At 51.3% G+C, this 25,192-nt stretch overlaps 1 protein-coding gene across 5 annotated transcripts in view; it reads right to left on the bottom strand.

Moving 5' to 3' along the window:
* CLEC20A (C-type lectin domain containing 20A) overlaps positions 1–19,644 on the bottom strand; it is a 74,637-nt gene extending 54,993 nt beyond the window's left edge. For 2 of the 5 annotated variants that reach the window (XR_012514953.1, XM_074389535.1), the window contains exons 1-8: positions 19,076–19,644; positions 16,639–16,995; positions 14,302–14,367; positions 11,609–11,974; positions 9,995–10,093; positions 7,903–8,517; positions 4,354–4,461; positions 3,329–3,414 (exon numbers count right to left, since the gene is read on the bottom strand). Coding sequence is in view for 4 of the 5 variants with exons in the window: in XM_074389535.1 (XP_074245636.1) it covers positions 3,329–3,414; positions 4,354–4,461; positions 7,903–8,517; positions 9,995–10,093; positions 11,609–11,974; positions 14,302–14,367; positions 16,639–16,995; positions 19,076–19,115 (1,737 nt within the window). In the remaining variant the exon portion in view is untranslated. Of the gene's footprint in view, positions 1–144; positions 415–3,328; positions 3,415–4,353; positions 4,462–7,902; positions 8,518–9,994; positions 10,094–11,608; positions 11,975–14,301; positions 14,368–16,638; positions 16,996–19,075 lie in introns of those variants that run through there. The other 3 variants (XM_010336170.3, XM_074389536.1, XM_074389537.1) reach the window with 3 other exon arrangements.
* Between the last annotated feature and the right edge of the window lie 5,548 nt (positions 19,645–25,192).

Raw genomic sequence — 25,192 nt, 5'->3', positions numbered from 1 at the left:
ACTTCTTCAGTTAGATTCATGGGATCTGTTTTCAGGATTTTTGTTGTTTGGTTCAGGTTTTTTATTTTAAATTCTTAATAGAAGTTCATTTGTCATTCCCAAGTTTATTGTTCCCAAATACACCCGTCTTCTCCTGCATCCCTGTTTCATTCTGTAAAATCCAGGGATGCAGGTTTCGTGTGTAGTCTTATTATGTGTTAGTTGTAGGTCTACGCTTTTTGGCACATCTTGAGTTCTGCCTAATCTTGTTCTACTAGGGATTAAAAAATTATAATTTACTCAAAATCCAGAGAAGATTGCATGAAAGGGAAACTGCATATCCGTAGAATTGTGTTACTTTTCGTTCACTTCGAAGCTGACCCATTTCAGTCTGAATTGTTCGTGACCTAATGTAAACTTTAAGACTTCCTGGATCTGAAACATCCAAAAGAGAGAAAGTGTTGATGTCTTTTTACCTCATGCCCTAAACTATCCTCTCTCAGCCCTAAACTGATCACCCATAAACCTTTATGCATATCCATACCCTGTCATTGTTTTTAGCCTCCTCTAGCTACCTGACATTTTTCATTTGCATTTTTTCCAATGGGAAAATACATAAATTAATTTTATTAGCAAAAAAAAAAAAAAACATTTAATGACAAAGGACACTAAAACAGTAGACTAAATCAGTGATTTTCAATCCTGATTGTTCATCAGAATCACTGGGGAGTTTAAAAAAAAAAAGAGGAATACCTCCTGAGCTCCACCATTGAACAATTAAATAGAATCTCTCTAAGGATGGGGCCAAGCTTTTTTTTTTCTTTTTAACCTTGCCAGAGGATTCCAAAGAGTCTGGGGGTAAGAACCACCAGTCCAAATCAACCTCTGAGCACTGTGTGTAGGGGTCTTAAAATATTTTGAGTCCCCAATCCTGAAACTGGGATAAGTTGGTTACAGGTATTTTCTTACTTTCTATCTGGAATTTAAAATGCTACCAAAACTCATAATATATACTTAAGCTTCCCACACACACACCTTGTCCCCACCAATCCATCTTTTAAATCTGTGAGGCAGAAATGCTCTCCATTAACATATGGAATTGATACAGTCTGACAAAGCTGACCAGAAGATAGAATTCCCTGTTTTGATGCCATTTTCCCCACTGGCTTCAATTTAAAGCAGAAGGTAGATGGCTTCTGGTTTGGTGTCAGAAGCTTCAATGAGTACACCCTGCAAAGAGTGCTGAGGGGCCCAGGCCAGAATCAAATATGTTACATTTGACTTTAAGGAGTAAACAAGGCCGGGCGCAGTGGCCTACACCTGTAATTCCAACACTTTGGGAGGCCAAGGCAGGCAGATCACAAGGGCAGGAGAATAACACCATCCTGGCCCAAATGGCGAAACCCCGTCTCATACTAAGATACAGGCATGGTGTGGCACATGCCTGTAGTCCTAACTACTCAGGAGGCTGAGGCAGAGGTTGCAGTGAGCCAAGATCGTGCCATTGCACTCTGGCCTGGCCACAGAGCAAGATTCTGTCTCAAAACAAAAACAAAAAAAAAAAGAGTAAACATAGAGAACTCAAAATTCCTTTGTCTACCTCCACCACCCGCAACCAAAAAGAAGGCCCATAACTACAGTTGACTTTAAGGAATAAACAACATAGAGAACTCAAAATTCCTTTGACTGCCCCCCACCCAAAAAAAAAAGTTCTTAACTTTTCTTTACCTAAAGTCTTATTACTTGAAATTATCAGTTGCTAAATTACACCATTCTTACTTGTTTTTTCAATAGCAAAATATACGAAAAGCTCTCCAGTCCCCCTGTCCACTCCTGCCAAGCATACAGTCACGTGCTCATGTGAATTTTCCAAAATCGTGAGCATTTTGTAAGATTCAATTGGTTCTATGAAATTATAATAAAGAGTATTATATATCTTACTACAGTTTGTATACTGTGTGCTATATATTCTTTATATCAGTAAAATTTATAATAAAAACATATACATTATATACTCACAGACACACATTACTGGTCTTTCTAGAAACTTGATTTTGTGAAATTCTAGAATAAATTGCCAGGGTGATATTTGTTTGGCCTATGAATAAATTGCAATAAACTAACAGGTAATTGCCAATGTTTCCTTGTCTGTAAAATTAAGATTGTGGCTAACTGGTCTATAGGGTACTCTCTAGCACTGACATCCTGTGGTTATTATCTGATATAAATGAGAAATGTATTCTTAGACCACGTTCAAAAATCAGCTTGAAGCTTTTCTCTCAGTATTTAGGAACAATTCTTCCTCTTCACAGTCTCCCATGGCACAATACTTTTTAAGAACCAAAAATAAGTCTGCAACAAATGTATATTCAGAACACTATAGTGATGGCATTGATAATAATAGCCAACCAGGCATGGTGGTTCCCTCTTAATAATCCCAGCCTTTTGGGAAGCTGAGGCAGGGTTGCTTGAGCCCAGGAGTTTGAGTTTGCAGTGAGCTATAATTGCACCACTGCACTCCAGCCAAGGTGGACAGAGCAAGACCCTGACTTGAAAATAGTAATAGCTAATGTTCATTGAGTACCAATTGTGTGTCATTATTTGCTGAGCACTTTATATGGAATATATAATTTAATCATAACACCAACCATATGAGTTAGCCCTTATTATCGTTCCTATTTCATGAGAAAACTGAGGCTCAGAAAGACTAAGTTACAGTCAGGCAATGGTGGCTCATGCCTGTAATCCCAGCACTTTGGGAGGCCAAGGTGGGTGGATCACCTGAGGTTAGGAATTTAACATTGTGTTGGTCACCAGCCTGACCAACATGGTGAAACCCCATCTCTATTTAAAATACAAAAATTAGCCAGGTGTAGCGGCAGGTGCCTGTAGCTCCCGCTACTCAGGAGGCTGAGACAGGAGAATCCCTAGAACCCGGAGGCAGAGGTTGCAGTGAGCTGAGATCGCGCCACTGCACTCCAGCCTGGGCAACAAAGAGCCAAACTCCATCTCAAAAAAAAAAAAAAAGGACTAAGTTACTTTCCCAAAGCTACACAATGGATAAGGGCAAAACTAAGACCCAAACTTAGATCCCTCTGAATGTGCTGTCTTGACTTAAAAAAAAAAAAAAAAAAAAAAAAAAACTTAGGAAAAATGTTGGAGAGGATAAGAAAAGATCCACAAAGATCATAGCACATAACCAACTTGTCACCATGAGCCAAAGTGATGGCGGTGGAACAAGATGAGGTCATATTCCATAGGTTTTTCACCTTAATATATTGGTTTTTTTAAGACTGCAATGTCAAGTCATCTGACTGATCAGAATTAGAAGAGTAGGTAGAAGTCTCACCTGTCTCAAAAATTGGTCTTTCATTTCTTCTGGGTCCATCAGAGTTGAGATGGTAAAATCTGCTTTCAGGATTCCAAAAGGATGCCCTGAAAAAGAAAGTGCTACCTGTTCAGGGGGATATTATCCTATTTCCTTTTGAAAACTTCAAGTTCTAGGCAGTCAGGAGCACCCGGTGGACAGCATAGATGCTACATGCTGATTTGGGATTTCAAAAAGAAAGAAAAAAGAAACTGCTGAGCAGAATGCTCAGCCACAATTAGGATCAACCAATTAGTGACTGAAAAGAGAGTCCCACACTTTGGGATAATGCAGGCTCTTCCGCAGCCTGGCTACCCATCAGGCAATTATTTTCTTTATTGTTTCTTCTGTATTTTTCTCCTTACTTTTAATCGAGTAAGTAGATACTCCACACTTACTGTTTATGAAGTTTATAATTACCTCAGGTGCTCACAACAACCCTATGATATAGGCAGGGGAGTTTTCACTACATCATCCCCTTTGCAGAAGAGAAATAGAAATTCAGAAACTTCTTCCCTCAATTTTCATAATAGTCATGGAGCATAAACTAGAATCCACCTTTTTTTTTTTTTTTTTTTTTGAGACGGAGTTTCGCTCTTGTTACCGAGGCTGGAGTGCAATGGCAGGATCTCGGCTCACCGCAACCTCAGCCTCCTGGGTTCAGGCAATTCTGCCTCAGCCTCCTGAGTAGCTGGGATTACAGGCACGCGCCACCATGCCCAGCTAATTTTTTGTATTTTTAGTAGAGACGGGGTTTCACCACGTTGACCAGGATGGTCTCGATCTCTCCACCTCGTGATCCACCCGCCTCGGCCTCCCAAAGTGCTGGGATTACAGGCTTGAGCCACCGCGCCCGGCGCTAGAATCCACCTTTTTATTCCTATCCCTGTTCCCAACATTTTGTGCTGTCTTTCATGAAAAGGTCTCAAGGCCCTGTGCTAAGAAGTGACTCCAGATTCAGCTGCTCCACTGTTAAGAGTGAGAACTTGGTAGACAGAAGCATTTACCTGATTCTGGTGCTGATGTTTTGTCTTTAGATTCTGAACTCAAATGTTGGGCCTCCGTGGCAGCAGCTGTATCTCTTCTGTCAGTGCCACTCCCTACACTGGTCACAGCTACAGGAGGGGAAAATAAAAGATTTATTGCAAATACAACCAGGAGTAAGGTGGCCTGATACTAGTGACTGCCCCTGAGCTAAAGGACAGGCAGGGACAACCACAGCTAGCTGCTGCGTAACCAGCGAGGTGGGAAGCTCGGTGCCTGCCGATCCCTGACTTACCCCCCACAGGCTCTTGGACCTAGCTCTTGTGTAGCTACACCATCATCTTTCAGAAAGCACCCCTGGCAGAAGGATCTGTGGGGCTTGGGCAGTATCAGGAGGTTTTTCCTCATCAAAATTTCTTGTTCAGTAGCCTATGCTCCAAGGGGCCCAATGTCCTTATTTTGTCTGCCAACTACACAAAGCCCCCACCGTGGCACCCAGGGACGCTCAACATCTCCGTTTCCATCCCAAAACAAGTTCAGCCTCTCCCCCAGCACCCCCTCTTCCCTTCTATGACTGGCCGTGCCCAGAGGTGCTCCAGCCAGAGACCCTGGTGTCCTCAGCGGCTCCCTTGCTCCGTCTCACCTGTTCTCATGTTCACTCACCAAAGTCCTGCCAGTGCCTTGCAGATATCTTTTTATTTTTTCAAATATGGAAATAATGCTTTTATTTGGAGTATATCATAAAATATTTAAGCAAATATATCCCCTCCCCAACCCAGGGACTCCCGTGATTAACACTTTGCTGTAGAAGGTCCTTCACACTCTTGAATTTGTGAATTTGAATGTGTAAAGCTCTCCCTTGTTCACTTTAAAGGCTGCATAGTAGTATTTCACTGAATATACCATAACTTACTTAACCAATCTGCTTCCAGTGGATATTACATTGTCTCCAGCTTTTCACTGTAATAAATAATGCTGCAACAAACAACCCTGTGTGTGGAGGGTGCATATCTATGTGTGTACCTCGGATTATTATTTCCTTAATTCCCAAGGGTAGAATTCCTGTACAAAAGAGTTTGCACTTGTTAAAACTGATACAAATTCTGATACCAGAGTAGTAGCCCCAGTTGACACACCTACTGTGTCCGAGACCACTGTTTTTCCCATATTCGCAGCATGGTCCCTCTTTCAAATCTTTGCCACACTAGTAAGTACAAAAATAAGTTTTAAAACTACATCTTTTGGCTAGGTGTGATGGCTTCCACCTGTAATCCCAACACTGGGAGGGTGAAGCAGGAGGATTGCTTGAGGCCAGGAGTTTAAGGCCAGCTGTGCAATATAATGAGATCCCATCTTAAAAAAAATTAATTAGTCAGGTGTGGTGGTGTATGCATGTAGTTCTAGCTACTCGGGAGGCTGAGGTGGAAGGATTGCTTAAACCCAGGAGTTGAAGGCTGCAGTGAGCTATGATCATACCACTACTCTCCAGCCTGGGCCACAGAGTGACACCTTGTCTCTAAAAACAAAAAGAAAAAGTTAGCATCTTTTGTGTGTGTGTGTGTGTGTGAGAGAGAGAGAGAGAGAGAGATGGAGTTTCTGTCGCCCAAGCTGGAGTGCAGTGGCTCAATCTCAGCTCACTGCAACCTCCACCTCCCGGGTTCAAACGATTCTTCTGCCTCAGCCTCCCCAGTAGCTGGGACTACATGCATACGCCACCACGCCTGACTAATTTTTCTATTTTTTAGTAGAGACGGGGTTTCACCATATTGGCCAGGCTGGCCTCGAACTTCTGACCTCATGATCCGCCCACCTTGGCCTCTCAAAAGTGCTGGGATTATGGATGTGGCGCTTACTGCGCCAGGCCGAGTAAGTATCTTTTTAAACTTTGCATTTGTGTGGTTCAGTGAACGAAAGCTGGGCATTTTTTAAAAATGTATTGGTACTTCAGTTAACATCACTTGCAAACAATGTAAAATCAATTTCCTCATGTCTCTCCCCACTCCAGTGCTCCAGAACAGGCCTCAGTTCCACTCCCCCACACTGTGCAATATTCTTTCCCCACACACACGTTTCCTGTCCCTCCTTTCCTGATCGGCCGCCCCTCCAAAGACCTCTTTCCCCACCCAAAGCATCGTAAACTTCTTTAATGAAGTGGATAAATGTGTAAAATTCCGAAACACAAAAGAGGAGGAAACATCCATATTCTCATCCCCTGAATGTAGTCACTGTTCACATTGTCACACATCTCCTTCCAGACTTGATGCCTCTGCATTGTCTGATATTTTCTTTCAACCTGTTGTGACTGTATTGTGTACATAGCGTTGATAGTGCCTTTTTCACTTAGCATCCTAATAAAAGCGCTGTCCTAACGGCATCCTAACCACCTTGCTTCTGGAAACTACAGATCTGAGCATTTTGCTCACCTGGAGTAAACCTCTGCTGGCTCCACTGGGGGGGTCAAGTCCTTCAGATTTTGCCCCAGCGTACCCCTTTCTCCCCACCCCCTACCACTCCCTGCCCCAGTACGTGGCCCATGCCAGTCACATCAAACTGCTTCTCATTCCCAAACACACCATACAGTTTGACATCTGTCTTTACCCATGCTGTTCCTTCTGCCAGGAAGAACTTCCTAGTCTTTTCTGCCAGATGCACTCCTCCATTGTTACACCTTCTATGCTATTACCACCTTCCAGGCGGAATGAAACGAATCGCTTTCCTGCCACAGCTCCTGGTTCACACTTCCGTGCAGCACCTTCCAACTGTCCTGGCTGTCTCCATTAGTCCCTGTGAGACCATGTGCTTCTAAAAACAGGAAACAGCCCTGCTCATCTTGGCATCCACAGTTCAATGCCTTCTTCAAAACAAGTACTCAGGAAATGATTGTCAAATTAAATCATCTACCAGCGTGCACTATCCCAGTCCTTGGAGAGATACAAAGAAGTACAGAGCAGCCTCTGCCCTGTGAGATTCTGCAATCTCAATAATTCATAATTGTAGTCGTTTATATTTAATAAAATGAGAATGAGGCCAGCTCCATCTATTCAGGTAAGGAGAGAGGTGAGAGAAGGATGAGTCACTAAACGTTTCACTAGAGAATTGAGATTAAAATGGTAATAACTACCATTTATCGAGTATCTGCCAGATGCCAGTCATTGAGAGATGAGAACACTAAGAGAAGTTAGGAAACTCGCATAAAGCCACACAGTAGGTATTGGAGCCAATATTCCAACTCTTAACTGTCAGACTCTTGCTCTTAGAACCAAAATGGATTCTTTCTCCCCCCAGATCAGCCCACTTCACCTCCATCTTCATCCTAAATTACCCAGGGACGACGAGACTGAGCTGGCTCTGGCCAGACAGGACCCCTGTAGAATGCGCTGGAATGCAGCTGGGGTGGGGAGACTGGCCCAGCACACAGCATCCCCACACCACACCCCACCTCTCATCCTCAACTCCCCGGCCCGGGCCCTACGCATGGAAGCCAGGCCTGGTCGTCCCAAGAAAGGAACTCCCCAGGATCCTGGGGCCTGCCTCGGGTAGAGGTCCTAACTTAGAGCGACGCAGACAGGCACCTGTTTGGAGCCCTGCCCAGCTCCCAGCTGCCTCTGGGCTGGTGTTTTGGCTCAGGGCTGCAGAGTCATGGGGCGCAGTTGTCCTTTGGGGCGCGCCTGGGCTCCCTGAGCCAGATGAGTCCGAGATGCTTTCTTTGGTCCCCAGAGAGCTCTCGGGAGCTTGGGAGCCGAGGCCCCGGCTGGATGTGGGGGACCCACTGGGTGCTGCTGTCCTGGGAGTAGCTGGGGCTTGGCGGGTGGAGTTGAGCTGGGGGCTCGAAGCGGAGGCCAGAAGAACCGCAGTCACTTCCTGGGGAACAGAGAAGCTCCCGCGAGAGGCGGGACCAGCAGGGCTCGGGGACTGGGACGTGGAGGGCGTGAGGTAGGAAGACGCGCCCGGGGCAGTGACCGGAGGCATCCTGGGTCCTTCCCCCGAAACCGAGGTAAGGTTGGCCGGAGGGCCGGGTGTCACCGCCCCTTGGGGATGGAGGGCCGCCGGGCCAGCGGAGGCGGAAGCGCGCAGGTAGGGGTAGCTGAGGCCGGGTTCGCGGGGCTCCGGGCTCCCGCTCTGCGTAAGCCGGGCCGCTGAAGCCGGGCCCTGCGAGGCGCCTACGGGTCCGGCGCTGGTCCCTGGGACTGGAGAGAAGACTTCTGTGGGGTCCGCTGCGCCCGGGACCCCTCCCAAAGCCGAGGACGCCGAAGAGTGGCGTCGCGAAGTGGCTCCCCGGGCCTGTGCCCGCTCCACGCCTGGCCTTGCCCACCCACTGCAGGCAGGGGCTAGCAGGGAGGGCCTCCTGAACCCGATAGCGCGGACCAGGTGGCCCGTGAGCCTGGGGCAGCCAGACAGGTGCCAGGATAGACCTTAGATGAGAAGAAGACAGGCTGTCGCCCAGCTTCTGACCCGAATCTGACCACGGCTACCGGCCTGGTCGCTGTCGCCTTCAGGGTGAGGTCCCTTAGCGACTCACAGAGGACCCGCAGGATCTGGGCTCCCACACTCTCCAGTGCGAACTGTCCCCACCCCACCTGCAGCTCCTTCCACCTGCAGTCCTCACCCAGCCGCGCACCCCACTCCACTTTGCAAGCTAGATCCTCCTCATTCTTCCAGTAGTTATGAGATCACCTCCTCTGGGAAATCCTCTGGACAATTACAGAGGGGATGCTCCCCTTCTCAGTGTCCCCACCATGCCTGGACTATACCCAGCACCAGCCTCTTCCCAACTGGCTGTGAGCGCCTTCAGAACAAGCCCTCCCTTTCTGCTGTGTCCCCTACTGGTGGCTGTGCCTCCTGCTGGTGGCTGTGCCTGGGCCAGCACAAGACTCCATCCACACTTTCTAATGAGTGAATGAATGAGGCTCTGCTCCACCTTGATCAAGTGCCCTCACTTTTCTGTGTCCTCAAAAAAGGCAATAATCCCTTTGTGTGATACAGGAATCTGTAAGGAGGCCAGGAAAAAGGTGGTTTTGCCCTCAATTACCCTAGTTAGCCTCAGAACTCTTGGGAAGTAAAATGAGGTAATAGCTGTGAAGATGTTTCAGGAATTCTTAAATGCTGTAAGATTGCTGTCACTGCCCTTCCCAGCCACCTCCCCACAATAATGCCAATAGCTCATCCCTCATCCTCTCCCTGCAGAGGAGCCTGCATTTCGGAGGGGCTTTGGGAAGCCCCTCTGCCGTGTTTCCCTCTGATTACTGAGCCTCAGGGCCTCTCTGATGATTTTTCCCCAAGAGCACCGCTCAGCCGTCTTCCCACTCTGTCTCCCAGGCCAGGGCCTCACCCTCTCGCCTGAGAGACCATACAGCCTCTCCTGGGTCTCCTGGCCCTGGAGCTGCAAGTTCAGGGGCCCAATTCTAGGAAAAGGGAATTTGATGGCGCCTCAGTCCTCCTTCCCCAGCCCCTGGCCGGCCCAGCAGGGTAGGGAGTGGAGGGAAACTCCCCTCTGCACAAGTGGCCCTTGACTGCCACCCCCTTAGCTCACCCCTTTTCTAGGCATTCACTGGCACTTCTAGGAGGGGCCTATGGGGCCTCCCCTGAACCCCTGCCTGCTGGCCACCCTTGCCACTCCCCAGACTCTGAAGACCCCAGAGCCAGCCAACGACAGGCTCGAAGCACCTCTGCCTGGCCTGGGAGTTGTTTCCTCTGTCACTTCTGCAGAGGAAGCATGCAAGAGTGGAGGCAACTCTGCCGAAGCCCGGTGTCCAACCGAGGGGTCTGCAAGGAAACAGAGAGAGTGTGAGGGCAGGGTCTGCAACACCCAGCAGGTTAGCGGCCACCCCAGGCTCTGATGGGCCAGCATTCGGTTCCCCATCACGGTAGCCAGACTCAGGAGGGCACAGTTGTTGCACATCTACCCTGTGCCCTGCAGGAGGCACATTCGCCATCCCCAGTCCTCACAGCAAGCAGCGCCTCAGGGAGGAAGAGCTTCTTTATGGATAAGAATCATGTGTCTCATCAAATCCAAAACAGAAAGAAACAGCCAAGAACAAGCAGATCCACAGAAACAGAAAACTCCCTCCCCTCCTGCCGGGGAGGGGAGGGAGTGACTGCTCCCCTTAAGGGGTTTCTTTGGGGTGGGGGGTGATGAAAATGTCCTAAAATTAGGTTAGTGACGATGTTTGGACAACCTTGTGAATATACCAAAAGCCACTGCAGTGTACCCTTTAAAAAGGTAAATTTTGGCCGGGCACAGTGGCTCACGCCTATAATCCCAGCACCTTGGGAGGCCAAGGTGGGTGGAACACTTGAGGTCAGGAGTTCAAGATCAGCCTGGCCAACATGGCGAAACCCTATCTCTACTAAAAATACAAAAACTAGCCAGGCATGGTGGCATGCACCTATAATCTTAGCTACATGGGAGGCTGAGGCAGGAGAATCACTTAAACCCAGGAGGTGGAGGTTGCAGTGAGCCGAGATCGCTCCGCTGTTCTTCAGCCTAAGTGACAGGGCGAGACTGTCTCAAAAATTAATTAAATAATTAATTTAATAAAAAATAAAAAGGCAAATTTTAAGATGGGAATCATATCTCAATAAAACTTACCAAAAAATGAGTGGGAGGAGGAAGTGAGGAAGGAGAGAAGGAATGGGCAAGGCAGGAGGATACCTATCACACAGCCGCGGGCAGGCTCAGAGCACCTCTGCCTGGCCTGGGGGTTGCTTCCTCTGTCAACGGGGTCAGCAGGCAGGCCTTGGGCTCCCATGCATTCACAGGGACAAAACAACGACCATGGCTCCCATCTGGCTGGCCCCCTCTGTGCCAGGGTTTCTACTCAGCCCCTTACATTCACTTTCTCACTCAGCCCTCAAAGCCATCCTATGAGGTGGGTGCCATCAGTTCCTTTTGTTCATTTTATTTCCCAGATGAGGAGAAGGAGGCTCTGAGAAGCTGCCCACCTTATTTCCAGCAAGCGGCAAAGTCTATCTGATTCCAAAGCCCAGACTCTTAACTTCCTTGTCCAATAACGAATTGTTCTTGCTAACTGCCAGTGCCCTAAGGCTGGATGAGTCCATTCCATTATTTAAAGATCTCCAGGATTAAAATAATACAACCTCCTGACACATTTATAGTGCAAGGATCTCAGGAGCCTGCTTCCGAACTCAGTTACCCTCAGAGTCTAGCAGTGCTTCCTTGAGTCTATCCTCCGTGTCACCGGCTGCCCAATAAACGCGTTTCCCACCTCGTTCTATCCTCAGTGGGCCCAGGGTCAGCAAGAGCAGACTGTCACTCACCATAGAAGCAGATGAAGGGCAGCAGGGAAGAGCAGTTCACTGTGTACACTTGCGGGGAGTAGGTCACATAGATGCCGAGAGCTGTGCACAGTCCTCTCACCATCATCGGCACCTGCAGCCAGGAGGGGATGCTGGTCCCCAGCTCACTGGACCAGCTGAGAGATCCCGAGTTCGCATTGAGGTAGAGGCCAATCCAGGCTTCAGTCTCACTCATGAGGGATCTCAAGGCCTCCTTGCCTGTCTTGTCCGTCACTATCTGCAGGTCGGCCAGGTCCGTGTGGTGGCTGCGGCAGTACAGCAGGGCCGAGTACCATGTCATCACTTGGTCAAATCTCATGAAGGTCTGACCACCGATCTGGACCACAGCTGGGGTCAAAGAATGTGGACATCACAGGCCTGAGGGCCTGGATCTCTGACAGCCCAGCCTCCATCACCCCCGGGGATAGAATTGTGGCCTGACATGGGCGGACCCTTGTCCCCAGTCCTTGAGTGTTAGGTTTGTTCAAAACCACAATTTTATAGGTAGACTAAATACTAGGTTGGAAGAATGGGTGAGCTATCATAGCAGCATTAGGGAACGCAGGGTTAAGAGTTATTGTAGCTATATGGCCTCACAGGTTCAGTTTAAGTCCTAATTTCTTCATCTATACCATGGGGTAATCATAGTACCTAAGGTCAAGACCGCATGAGATCACATATGCAAATGGTTTAGCACAGTGATTTATTAATAGTATGCACATAGCAAGATGGTAGTGACGATTTGTGGGGGGGTTATGAGGCAGACAGAACAATCTTGGTTTGGGGTCACCTTCGAGTGTGTTTTCTAGGGGCTGTGCCTGTCCCCCTGGCTCTCAGGCAAATCCAGGGCTAAGCAGAATAGAGGAAGTGTGTGATGTTCCCAGGCTCACTGTGCCTGGAGAGCCAGGGAGAAGAGGCGAGCCTGGAGGGACGGGCCCAGTAGACAGGAGGCAGAGCAGGCTCGGTGGCCTAGCCTTCCAGGGAGCCCAGACAGACTGAGATGCCGACCTCCCACAGCCACCACTGCCAGTCCCTGCCCGAGGCTGGACTGGGCCAGGTCCTGAGATAGGACAGGCCCAGCCTACCCTGCCCTTCATCAGGACCGTCTCATCTTGTAGCACATACACCCACACATCTGAGCTTCTAGACAATGCAAGTTTGGAACGATGTAAGCGGCTGGGACTCGACCTGAGGCATTGATTCCGGGGGGCCCACCAGGAAGAGAAAACACTTGTGTTTACTGAGTTGGGAGTCACATGTTCAAATTCAAATGGAGCCTCCCAGACTCAGACATGGGCCTTTTACCTAAGCCCATTGAGATTTGCCTCTGATTTACCTATCATTTTCCCTATCTAAACTGGTTTTTTTAAAGTTACTCTTGATTAAACCCCTAGTACGTGCTAGCCCTTGAACTACGCATGTGGCCTGTGCCATCTTTGAAAACCCCCACTACCATTCTGAGAAGTTGGTGTCATTGACCTCAGTTCACAGATGAGGAAAAGGAAGCTCAGGGAGGTGACGACCTGCCCGAACTCATGCCATGCTAGATGGATGGGAAGCCCCGCCATCTTCACTCTACAGCTCTGTGCTCCACACCAGGCAGAAAACCCACTCCACAGACCAGACTCAGGGAGTAGATTGCATGTCATAGAACTCCTCTCTATCAGATAGGAAGAAACTTTTCAAAAGATACCAAGGCAGTAATGCCAGAGAGCACTGTTTCAGAGAAGCCACCCCCACCTCCAGATGGATGAGCAGGTACTTGGGCTGTGAAGAGGAACCACCCTGTCCCATCCCCAGAGTGACAGCTGGGCTGCAGCCAGGGCCCACTGTCTGATTCCAGTCTCTGATTGGAGACCTGGAGCCAGTCACCATCCCCTCTGGGCCCATCAGAAAAATAGACATTGGTCGGATCAGTGGTTCAGACCTGTAATGCCAGCACTTTGGGAGGCCAAGGCAGGTGGATCGCTAGAGCCCAGGAGTTCAAGACCAGCCTAAGCAACATAGCAAAACCCCATCTCTACTGAAAATACAAAAAAGTTAGCTGGGCATAGTGGCATATGCCTGTAGTCCCAGCTACTCAGGAGGCTGAGGCAGGAGGATCATTGACTAGGAAGGTCGAGTGAGCTGTGAGTGTACCACTGCACTCCAGCCTGGGAGAGAGTGAAGCCATCCACGTCTTAAAAAATAAAAAATAGGCCAGCTGTGGTGGCTCACGCCTGTAGTCCCAGCACTTTGAGAGGCCAAGGCGGGTGTATCACCTGAGGTCAGGAGTTTGAGACCAGCTTGGCCAACACGGTGAAACCCTGTCTCTACTAAAAATACAAAAATTAGCCAAGCAGGGCAAGCGCCTGTAATTTCAGCTACTCAGGAGGCTGAGGCAGGAGAATTGGTTGAACCTGGGAGGCGGAGGTTGCGGTGAGGCAAGACCGTGCCATTGCACTCCAGCCTGGGTGAGAGAGCGAGACTCCATCTCAAAAATAAATAAAAAATAAGAATAAAGAACATTGATTCTCTCCATGGGGTTCAGCCAGGAAATCCCTCCCAGACAGCCAGGCAGGAGTCAGGGGAACAAGGAAACCTGCGGGTGGAGATCCTGCCGGCTGGTGCTGGTGGAGAGGTCCAAGGCAAAACAAGCCAAATTCCGAGAAAAGGGAATGGGGGCAGCTATGTACCTAGCTTTGGAGAGGTGGTTAGGCTGAGAGAGGGCTTCGTGGAGATGAGGTGCCCGACATCAGGGTCTGTAAAACAGAAACAGACCATGAGTTACGGGGAGGCCCAGGATCCTCTGCAGACACCAGGAGCTGCCCAATTACAGCCAGGAAGACCGAGCTCAGGGGCAGACAGGCTCATCCATCCCTTTCTACATAGATTCAATCCATTCAATAAATACTGGGCACCTATTGTGTTGCCAACCCTATTCTATGCCCTAGGAAAATGGTGCAGAAGTAAAAGAAGCAGAGTCCTTGCTCTTGAAGAGACTATGAGAAGGAGTGAGTGTTACAGAGGGCTGGGAGGAGCCTCCCGAGCACAGCCACAGCAAACTCTAAAGCTCTGTATACATGCAAGATCGAATTCTACTTTCAATGATGTACATTTTGTCCTAATTTCACCAGCCCGCAGCAAAGGTCCTGCGGTGGGAAGGAGCCGAAGGAAGTCGTGGTGGCTGGGACAGGAGTAGGAGAGGAGGCGAGGCGAGGCGGGGCGGGGCGGGGCGGGGCGGGGCGAGGCTTGATGGCTGAAGGACAGGGTTCTGAGTGCTGCCAGGGCCTACTGATTCTTTTCTTTACAGGGAAGTGATCCGATTTGCCTTTTTACAAGCTCACTCTGTGTAGAGAACAAACTTTAGTGGGCAAGGGCAGACCAGAGGAGAGACAATACTGACTTGGCTCCTGTGCTGGCAGCAGAGGTGCAGAGCTGGAGAGAGTGAGGGGTCAGGACCCATCTTGGTGGAGTGCGGGGACGGTGTCAGGAGCAGGGGACAACCCCACATACATACCCCTCCCTTTGCAGGCCTCCTGGTCCCAGGCACACTTACCATCCCTGTAATCTCCTTACTCCCTTGGGAACCCAGCATTGAAATCTAGGCAGCTACACCTGCTATTCTCAAGGTCCCGGCGCAGGCACCATGTGGCCGTGTTGGGCACACATGAGGTCAGCCCTCCATAACTGTATTTGAGAGGTGAAGATGGCACAGAGTTGGACTGAGTTTGGCTGACAGAGGGAAAAGCAGGCAGTGACACTCTTACCGGACAAGTGCTGTGCACACTACAGCTAGCTCCTGCATGATCTTCCCAGAAGCAACAAGTCGGGATTCAGGCACACCAGCAGCCAGGACTGAGAGGGGCCCGGTGGAGCACAAGGAGGGGTCCTTGTGCATGGCGTACCAATGGCGGATTTCCCACAAAGATGCCTGAGGAGCTGGCTCACACTGCCCACTTAACAGGAAGCAGGGGATCTCCTAGAGGGCGGCCGCCCCCCTCCTGCCCAGCTCTGAGACCCTAACCATCCACCTGTGCTTCATGAGAAGGAGACTGAATTCTGCCCAGGTGCACACGCATCCCCCAAACCCCAGCCTGAATTTCCCTTTTGGCTCCCTTTTTCTCCTTCCCTCAAATCCTTTACTGGCAAGAGAACTTTCCAGATTTTATTTTTACTCTATCCTGAGTTGCACCCATTTTTTCTAATGGGGTCTTCGGAATAGGGGTGCAGAGGAAATAGAAATGAAGACCACAGAGAGCAAGTGATGTGGCAAAGAGTAAAGTTATGACCAGTTTTCCTCTGAAACGGTGGATCTCCTCCCGCCCCCTCCCCCTCCCCCCACTCTCCCCGACCCCCGACCCCCCCCCCCCCATTTGCTGTTGAAAAGCAAAAAGCAACCCTGGCCAGGCCCAATGACTCATGCCTGTAATCCCAACACTTTGGGAGACTTGAGGCAGGAGGATCACAAGAATTTGAGACCAGGCTGGGCAACATAGCAAGACCCTGTCTCTATTAAAGGTGTTTGTTTGTCTTTAAGACGAAATTTCGCTCTTGTTGCCCAGACTGGAGTACAATGGCGCGATCTCAGCTCACTGCAACCTTTGCCTCCTGGATACAAGCAATTCTCCTGCCTCAGCCTCCCTAGTAGCTGGGATTACAGGCGCCCACTACCAAGCCCAGCTCATTTTTTGTATCTTTTGTAGAGACGGGTTTTCACTATGTTGGCCAGGCTGGTCTTGAATTCCTGATCTCAAGCGATCTACCCACCTCAGCCTCCCAAAGTGCTGGGATTACAGGCGTGAGCCACCATGCCTGGCTTTTTTTTTTTTTTTTTTTTTTAAATTAGCCAGGTGTGGTGGCATACACCTGTAGTGCAAGATGCTCAGGCGGCTGAGCAGGAGACTCACTTGAGTCCAGGAACTGGAAGTTACACTGAGCTATGAGCACACCACTGCACTCCAACCTGAGCTGTTAACAGAGCAAGGCGCCTGTAGGGGGAAGTGAAGCCTGAAATGTGAATGTGAACACACCATAGTAGCAGAAGAAGGGCTTCTGGGCTGTGCAGGAGGCAGCCCCAATGTTGGGTAATGTCAGCCAAGTGTACAGCGTGGCACAGAGGCCCACCCCAAATTCGGGCAGCTTTGGGGCCCACTCCAGGGCTGTGAAGGAGGAGCCGCTGGACCATCTCAGGCCAGAAGTGCTTGCGTCGAAAAAGAGGCCAATCCAAGCTGGGGTGCCGGTCATGAGGGAGGACAGCTCCAACAGGCCACTTAGCTGCAGGTCAGCGAGGTCTGTGTGGTGTAGCCGGCAGTGCTGCTGGGCGTCGGACCAGCTCAGCTCCTCCTTCACCAGAACGAAGTTCCTCTCACTGCTCACTAGCTGCAGGGCTGGAGCAGGAGAGGCTGTCACAGCACAGCTGTCCCTCCCCTCCCCACCTCTAGTTCTCAAAGAGCTTTAAGCCACACCCTGGTGGGCCCCCCCGGCCCCTCTGCGCCTCGCCACTGGCCCACCAGTCGTATCCAGCTCTGCTTCCCAGCCTTGGCACCAGCTGCTCTCTTGATCTGGAAGAGCCAGCCACCTCCTCCAGCTCCCTCAACCCACGAATCCTATTCTCCCATTCCCTCATCTCCCCAACCCCTTTGCCCAGCTAACTCCCCACCCTTCTGCCCCATCCTTTCTGCAGAAAAGGTGAGGTGCCTTTCCTGTATGCTGCAGTTAGTGCTTGTTAACGACAGACAAGGCTTGCTGAGCGCCGCCGTGCGCGGTCAGCTCACGGAATTCTTCCAGCTGCCTAAGATATCGCTCTGCCTGTTTTACAAATGCGGGAACCAAGTCACAGAGAGTTAAAGAGACATGGCCAGTGCCACCCAGTGGGAAGGGAATACAGCCCAGACTCAAGAACCCTGGGTAGGCTCCCAGCTCCAGGCCCTTATCCATGGCAGGGCACTGCCCCTCCAGGAGGGGCTCACAGCCAAAGCTGCACCCTGGAGTCACCTAGCAAGCTTTTCAAACACAGAGATTTCCAGGCCCGCCTAGAGCAAAGATCTGAATCTCTGTTGCTGGGACCAGCATCAGGATTTTTTAAAAGCTTTCAGGGAAGAGACCTTTTGGCTTTTCTGTCTGTACTACCTGGTCTAGGCAACTCAGGAGCAAAGAACAAACTTCATTTTTCATGATATTCCCAGGGCCCAGACAATGCTGGGCACATCACAAGGGCTCAATGTATTGAAAAGAAAGAAAGAGAAGGGAAGGAAGAGAGAAGGGAGAGAGGGAAGGAGGGAGGGAGGGAGGAAAGGAAAGAGAGAAAAAGGGAGGGAGGGACTGGCGAGCGGAGCAGAGGTCTCCCAGGAAGCCACCCCAAGCCCCAAGATCTCTGTTCCTTCCTTCCTTGATTCCATGCCTTTGGTCCCGGGAAATGCGGCGGGACAGGTCTGCCCTGCTCTGCCCAGGTCCTGCCTGCGGAAGAGGCAGAGAGGAGTGAAGGCCTTGGCGCCGGGATCTTGGGGGTCCTGGCCACAAGGAACCCTTGAAGCTAGATGCCCCAGGAGAGGAGGATGAGACCAGAGAGCTGGGCCCAGGCGGTGGCGGGGAAGAAGCGGGCGGGAGCGCCTGTCTGAGGCGGCCCCTGCGCAAGGGCGCCCGCGGAGGATGCTTCCCGCCGCTGAGAAAAGCGTTCTGCTGCTTCTTATCGTGATTTTTAAATAACTGGCCGCGGCCCGCATCGCCGATTTCAGGACGGCGTCCACCCCCGGCGCCCCAGCTCCGTGCAGGGCGCCCCTCCCGCCGGCCTCGGGAGCAGCCTCCGTCTCTCCGTCAGTTCCACGGCCCTGAGCTTCCTTGAACCCTGCCCCTCTCTGCGTTGCTGCCGCCGCCTGGGCCCAAGTCGCCTCTACCCTGGGCCGCCCCCGCTCTGCAGCCAGAGGGCGGAAGACCGGCCCCGCCTCGCCGGGTGGCAGCCCAGGGCCCCGCGCGCTTCGCTCCCCGCGGCGCCCCCGCCGGGCTTTTCTGGCGGCCGTGGCGCCCCCTCCTCCCCTCAGGCTCACCCACGGCGCCCTTCCCGCGAGAGCCCTTGCCGCCCTGGCCCGCAGACCCCACAGCGCCCGGCCCCGGCCGCCCCCGGCGATGCCCTTCCGCGCACTGCACACGCTCCTGACCCGCCCGGCTGGGACGGCGCCGCCGCGGCCAGACCGTTTCTGGTGAGCGCGGTGAGGGAACGGATGGAGGCGTTCTGGGCTCCGCACCTGGGCGCCGGACGGCGGCGGGGTGTCGGGGGAGGCGCCGCGGGCAGGGAGCGGCGCCGGGGCTCCCTTCCCACCCCTGTTCTCAGGGTTGAAAAGCGTTCGTTTCCTTCCGCCATTGCCTCCCCTCCAACCTGGAAATCTGGGCGCTTCAGGGGAGCGCCCCTTCCCTCAGCTCCCAGCCCTGGGGAGCATGGAGCCAGGCACCCTCCTCCAGGCCGGGCCTCACCTGCTGCGCACAGGGAGAGCTGCAGCACTCGGGGCAGCATGGCTGGGCGCTGGTGGGCGCTGGCGGGCACAGGTGGGCCGCTGGTGGGCACTGGGGGGCGCTGGGGGGCGCTGGCGGGCACAGGTGGGGCGCTGGTGGGCGCTGGCGGGCACTGGGGGACGCTGGGGGGGCGCTGGGGGGCGCTGGCGGGGCACGGGACAAGCCCCCGGAGCCGGCGGGGCCTGTCGCCGAGGCTGCGTCTGACCTTCTGGCCTTTTCTTCCTTGCTCTCTGCTCGCCTCCTCTTTGCTACCCAAACCGCGGGATTTTGCTAAACAAACCCCCAGCGCCTGCTGCTGCCAGCCGCGGTGTGAGGTGCCGCGGATGCAGGGGGAGGGCGGGAAGAGGTCCCCGTGTGGGGCCTCGGAACACAGGCCTCAGAAGGCAAAGCCGCTCTCTGACCTTCTCCTGCCCTCCCGTCTCTCAGCCACAGGAACCAGAAGCCCCTTTCCCCAAAGCCAACCATGAAACCTAAAGTATTATTCCAACTTGCCCTTGCCTTGCTGCGTCAAAGCTAAGCCATGATCTGAAGGGATCATTGTTTGGCTGTGGGTCATGAGATTCCCCCCATTCCAGAGAGGGCCCTGCCCCACACCCAGAGGAAGGACGTCATGCTCAGAGGAGCTAAGAATCCAGACCCACAGGCCTGGCTGGGTCTCCCCGCTCCTTCCATTAGATCAGACACTTTTTGTCCATTCATATTTCTGCACAGTTGCCCACAGTTTGTTGAACCTAAGCATAAAAATGGACAATTTCCCCCTGTATCTTTGGGTCTTCGTTCTGAAGGCTCCCGGGGACACAGGTTAAATGCATTTGTATGCCTTTCCTCCCATTAATCTGCCTTTTGCGAGTTGATTTTTCAGGGCATCTTCAGAGGTCTTCCTGCAACTTAGGAGGAAGGCAACATGGATCCGGTAATGAATAACCAGATCAGGGAGGGAAGGAACCCATCTTGGGGCTGGCTGCTGGGGGAGAAAGGGAGTAGGGGAGCAGAGGGCAGGGTGAGGCTAGACCTCAGGAGTCCTCAGGGTCAGAGGAGCAAGGGCAGAAAGGAAGGAGGGGGAAGAAGGGGGTGAGGAGGGAGAAGGAGCTGGAAATTGTGGACCGGGCTTTGCCAGACTCACCCCCTGCCCCTCCTCACAGCAACCACACCAGGGAGAGGGCTATCATTTTCCCTGTTTCACAAGGGAGAAGCTGCAGCTAGCAGAAGTGAAACAGCCTGCTCAAAACTACACAGCAGGCAGTGGTGAGACAGCAGTTCAAGCTTAGGACACTGAAAAGCATGAGCTCTGCTTCCACACCGTCAGAGGCCCCCACACCCAGTCTAGGCTCTGGTGCCAAAATGAAGCACGGAACTGGACTGGACACAGTGGCATGCACCTATAGTCCCAGCACTTCGAGAAGCCGAGGCAGCAGGATGGCTTGTGCCCAGGAATTTGAGACCAGCCTGGGCAACATAGTGAGACTCCATCTCTGCAAAAATCAAACATTAGCCGAGCATGATGATGCATGCCTGTAGTCTCAGCTACTACTCAGGAGGCTGACGCAGGAGGATCGCGTGAGCTGGGAGGTTGAGGCTGCGGTGAGTTGTGACTGTACCATTGCACTCCAGCCTGGGAGACAGGGCAAGACCCTGTCTCTAAAATTAAAGAAATAAAAATAAATAAAACAAAATAAAGCACAGGACTGGTAGCCAAGGCACTTTCTCTGGGGAACCAAAACCAGCTTGCCTGTGTTCTCTCCTCCACAACATCCAATATGCTCTTTAGGCCCAGAGCCCTCTCTGCTGCCCTAAGGGCAAAGCTTTAGAAACACAGGCTGGAAGGCTCTCTTTTTTCCTAATCTCCACCCCTTCTCAGCCTTTCCTGACGGAAGGGCAAACAGCCCCTCTGAATGTGCAAAAGGGAAGGAGGGGAAAGCTGTGACTGCATCCGCAAAAACGTCCTGCCTCAGAACCGTCCTGTGCAGCGATGACCTCAGATGATTTCCTCCCAGCAGTGTGTGCCAGGGCCTCTCAGGACCACTCTCGGGGGACAGAAGAGAACCTGACAGTCCTGACCTAGAGGATGCCATCCTGCCAGCGACCCAGGCATTTAACCATTCCCCCCGGGCATCTCCCTCAAGTCCCTCAAGGAAGGGCTCTGCAGCCTCAGTCCAGCTCAGGCCCAGCATCTCCCTGAGGGCAGCACTTGGAACTCCAGGCTGAAATTCCATCTGTGTTTCTTTCCTTTCTGACTGTGAGCTCCTTGAGAGCAGGGACTTTGCCAGTGACAAAGCACTCACCCCGTCACAAGCTCAATAAAACCTTTCAATACATGGTAAGCATTAACTTATCATTAGTAACTGACGGTTAATATGGAGTGTCAACTTGATTGGATTGAAGGATGCAAAGTATTGATCCTGGGTGTCTGTGAGGGTGTTGCCAGAGGAGATGAACATTTGAGTCAGCAGAACTGGGAAAGGCAGACCCACCCTCCAGCTGGGTGGGCACAAGCTAATCAGCTGCCAGCACAGCCAGAATAAAAGCAAGGAGAAGAACGAGGAAAAACCAGACAGGCTTAGCCTCAAGATACATCTTTCTCCCATGCTGGGTGCTTCCTGCCTTCCAACATTGGACTCCAAGTTCTTCAGCTTTAGGATTTGGACTGGCCTCCTTCTTCCTCAGCTTGCAGACAGCCTATTGTGGGACCTCACCTTGTGATCGTGTGAGTCAGTACTCCTTAACAAACTCCTCTTTATATATACATCTATTCCATTAGCTCTGTCCCTCCGGAGAACCCAGACTAATACGGTAGCATTTGCTATTATTTTTTCTCTTTGGATTGCAGCTCCTAGGCAGTGTTCTGTCGGGTAATAGAGACCTTAAATGCATGGATGAAGAGATGCCTTGAACAAGACACAGAGGTGAGGGTCGGGGAGGACAGCTCTGGCTGTCACTGCCGGCTGTGCCAGGAAATCGGGTCAAAGGAACCAAGAGGGAGGGAGGAACAGGAATAAACACTTGGTTTGCATGAGGTACAGGAAGCCAAATGGTTCAGGGAAACTCCCTGCAGCCTCTTTTCCTATCCTCTAGAGTGTGAATGCCATTTTCACCCAGGTTCAATGAACCCTTATTTATAGACAGACAACTTTCACCTTCCCTCCATCCACACCTTTTCTCCTGAACAACCCAATCTGCATCTCCACAGTGGGAATTGTATTCCCCACATGGCTTTTGCTAAAAGTGTGAGTTGTGGCCGCAGCACCCCTGCCAACCACTGGACCAGGCCCGGTGGAAAGAACCCTGCGGCCAGCTTGAATGATTTTCTCTGCACCTTGATTCTTCATCTACAAGATGAGAGTATAATAGCTATTTGACAATGGCGGTTCGGTATTGTGAGGATTCCTTGTTATGAATATGGTGCACCTTGCAAACGCCAGTGTGCAGGAAACACTTTCTCTTCTAGAGTGTCTGTCTCATTTTCTACTCTCATACTCCAAGGTATGAGAATCCCAGTGACTCTGCTACCTTGATGACAAGTAAAGCAATTTAGCTTTCACTCTGAGCACTCACCCTGCCAAGTAAGGAAAACATTTAAGACTCTCTTTTTTCAGGGCTGTTCTCACAACACACACACACACACACACACACACACACAGTAGAGAAAGAACAAGAGCCTGGGTCTTGCCTCGTGCCTGTCTGCACTGCTCACCACTGAGACACCCCTGTTTCCAGTTCCTAGGGTCACTTCAGGTCAGCCAGCTCTGCCATGGCTGAGCCACCCCAGTGACTGAGGATGTTCTGAGAATCTGGGACCCCCACACGGCTGTTCCTCTCTGAGGCCCTACTCCTGCCTAGGGCTCTGGGGAAAAAACAGACATTACCAGCTACAAAGCTTATCCTGCCTCATATGTGTAAAGCACCCGACCTCATCCAGACCCGTAGAAGAGGCTCAGCTAGTGTTTGTTCCATTTCTTGAGAAAGGGACGGAATGTGTTCTCTTGCCCGGTCCACAAGGGGGCGTAGTTTTAAGGGCAAGAACTTCCCAGCGCCATTCCCCCCCTCCCATCTCTCTCCATCCGGGAGATTTAACGGTTTGTATTTAAATTTCGTGGGCTCGGGAAGAAACTAGGAGTCAATCACTCCAGCGGAAGTTCTAAGGCACACCTCTCATTGGCCCGGGGTCCCGGAGAAGGTGGGGGTTCCTCCCAGGTTAGAAGTCCTCTTCTTCCACACCCCTTCCGACTCCATGTTTGGGTCCCTTTCTGCAGCACTCTCTCAGGGAAGCCGTCTTTCTTTCTCCTGGATTTCCCCTCTGGAGTCCCCTTCCACACTCTCCCGTGGAAGCCCATCTTCCGTCCTAAACTCCAGCTCTCTCTGCTCCCTTCCACTCAAGGTGGGAGCTGCTTTCCTCTCCTGGACTCCATCTTTCTGGATTCTCCCACTCAGTGTGAGAGTTAGCTGATTCTTTCCCTCTCCTTCTCCTGTTTCTCTCTAAATAAATCACTTTCTATAAACACTTTTGAGTCCGGCATTTACTTTTATGAGGATAGACCAAGAGCCTGGAGAAACATCCTCAGGGGAACTGAGGGGGCTCCCCGGAACCCCAATATAACAAAAGGAAGGTTTTCTCCTCGCCCCTGTGGACAGGCACTATGCGCTGGAGACCAGGACTGGGCTCTGAGGGCAGTACAGGGACATCACCTGTGTCCTCAGAAGGCTCTATCAGCTGTGTGGGCTGAGATCACCCTCAAGGACTGCTTGACCCCAAGCTCAGCTGCACTTGGTTCATTTTACCGACACTGCAGAGCCACAGGGTGTATCCCGTTGGACGGAGAGGCAGCTCTCAGGAGCACCTGCCCACCCTGAAAGGTAGGGCGTCTGGGGTGAGGGGAGCTCATTCCCTTTATTCCCGCTCCCTGCTCTGAACCCTTGTAACCGAAATCTGCTTCCGCATGCTGTGTTGTAAGCGTGGGTTGCAGTGCCTGGCAGGCAGGGTCAGGCAGTACCCCTGGACTGAATGAACGGTTGGATGAAAAGGATTTACTGCTGATGATTGTGTGGATGTGGACATGACCTGTGAAGTCCCATGTGCCTCGTGGGGCCGTTTCTGCCTGAGGGAGAAGTTCTGCTCTAAATCCCTATGCTGCTTGGGAAAGCAGGGGGCAGCTGGGGCAGGTCGCGGGGGTATTTCTGGGATCCTGGATCCCTTGGCGAGCGCCTCTGCTCTTGGGCGCCCCCTAGGGGCAAGCACTCAGTACTGGGCAGCTTCCTTCAACTGGAAGAGCCATTTTTGCTGGGGCGGGAGAGGAAGGGTGAACCCTTGCATTCTAAGCTACTGCTGCTTGTATCTTTCATGATTCCACCCCTTCCCCATGTTTAAGTGCTGTTTTAATAACTAGTCTTAAATAGAAACAATTCTACTTGATTCCTTTGCAAGCTAATATTGAGTTAACATTATTTACCTAGTTTGACTATTTTTCTTCCCGTTAACCTAGTATGTCTATTATCTCTGATTCTGATCCTCTTACGTTTCAAATTACTAAATTCCTTTTGTTTTATGTAACTGCTTTGGTCTTTTCTGTTCTGCTTCATATAATTTTCTTCAGCAGTTATTTCATACCAATAGCTTGGTAGATACATTATGAATTTCCTCTCAATCTTTAATGTGTTTCAGATATTCACAGAGGGGGGTTCTGGAGGAGGGAGTGGTTTGGGCACACACCACATGTGATGGGTCCATCTGAAAAAGCTGGCCTCAGGGACAATGCAGGGACTGCCACATGAGCATCTGTCCCTGAAGCCTCCTCCACCCCCCACTCCCTCCCCAACATACCCCTCAGCTGGGTCCAGAGCCCTGGGGGTGGGGGTGGAGCTATTTTAAAAAGGGAATCACTGCTACAGAATATTTCCACTAAGTGGAACTTCCTACCCTGAGAGATCCTGGCACAGAAGTAAGGACTGGAGGGTAACGTCCCCAAGCACTAGGGGCCTCTGGGGGCAGTTTCTGTTCACAAAGCATAAGCATCACACCCTTTACATGCTTTGCCTTATTTAATTCTTAGAAATAAAATGTTGAAAACCTGTAAGGTAGGTACT

The sequence above is a fragment of the Saimiri boliviensis genome, chromosome 19 (assembly GCF_048565385.1).
Source record: "Saimiri boliviensis isolate mSaiBol1 chromosome 19, mSaiBol1.pri, whole genome shotgun sequence".
Taxonomy (NCBI): domain Eukaryota; kingdom Metazoa; phylum Chordata; class Mammalia; order Primates; family Cebidae; genus Saimiri; species Saimiri boliviensis.
This window is presented reverse-complemented; position numbering and strand designations above follow the sequence as displayed.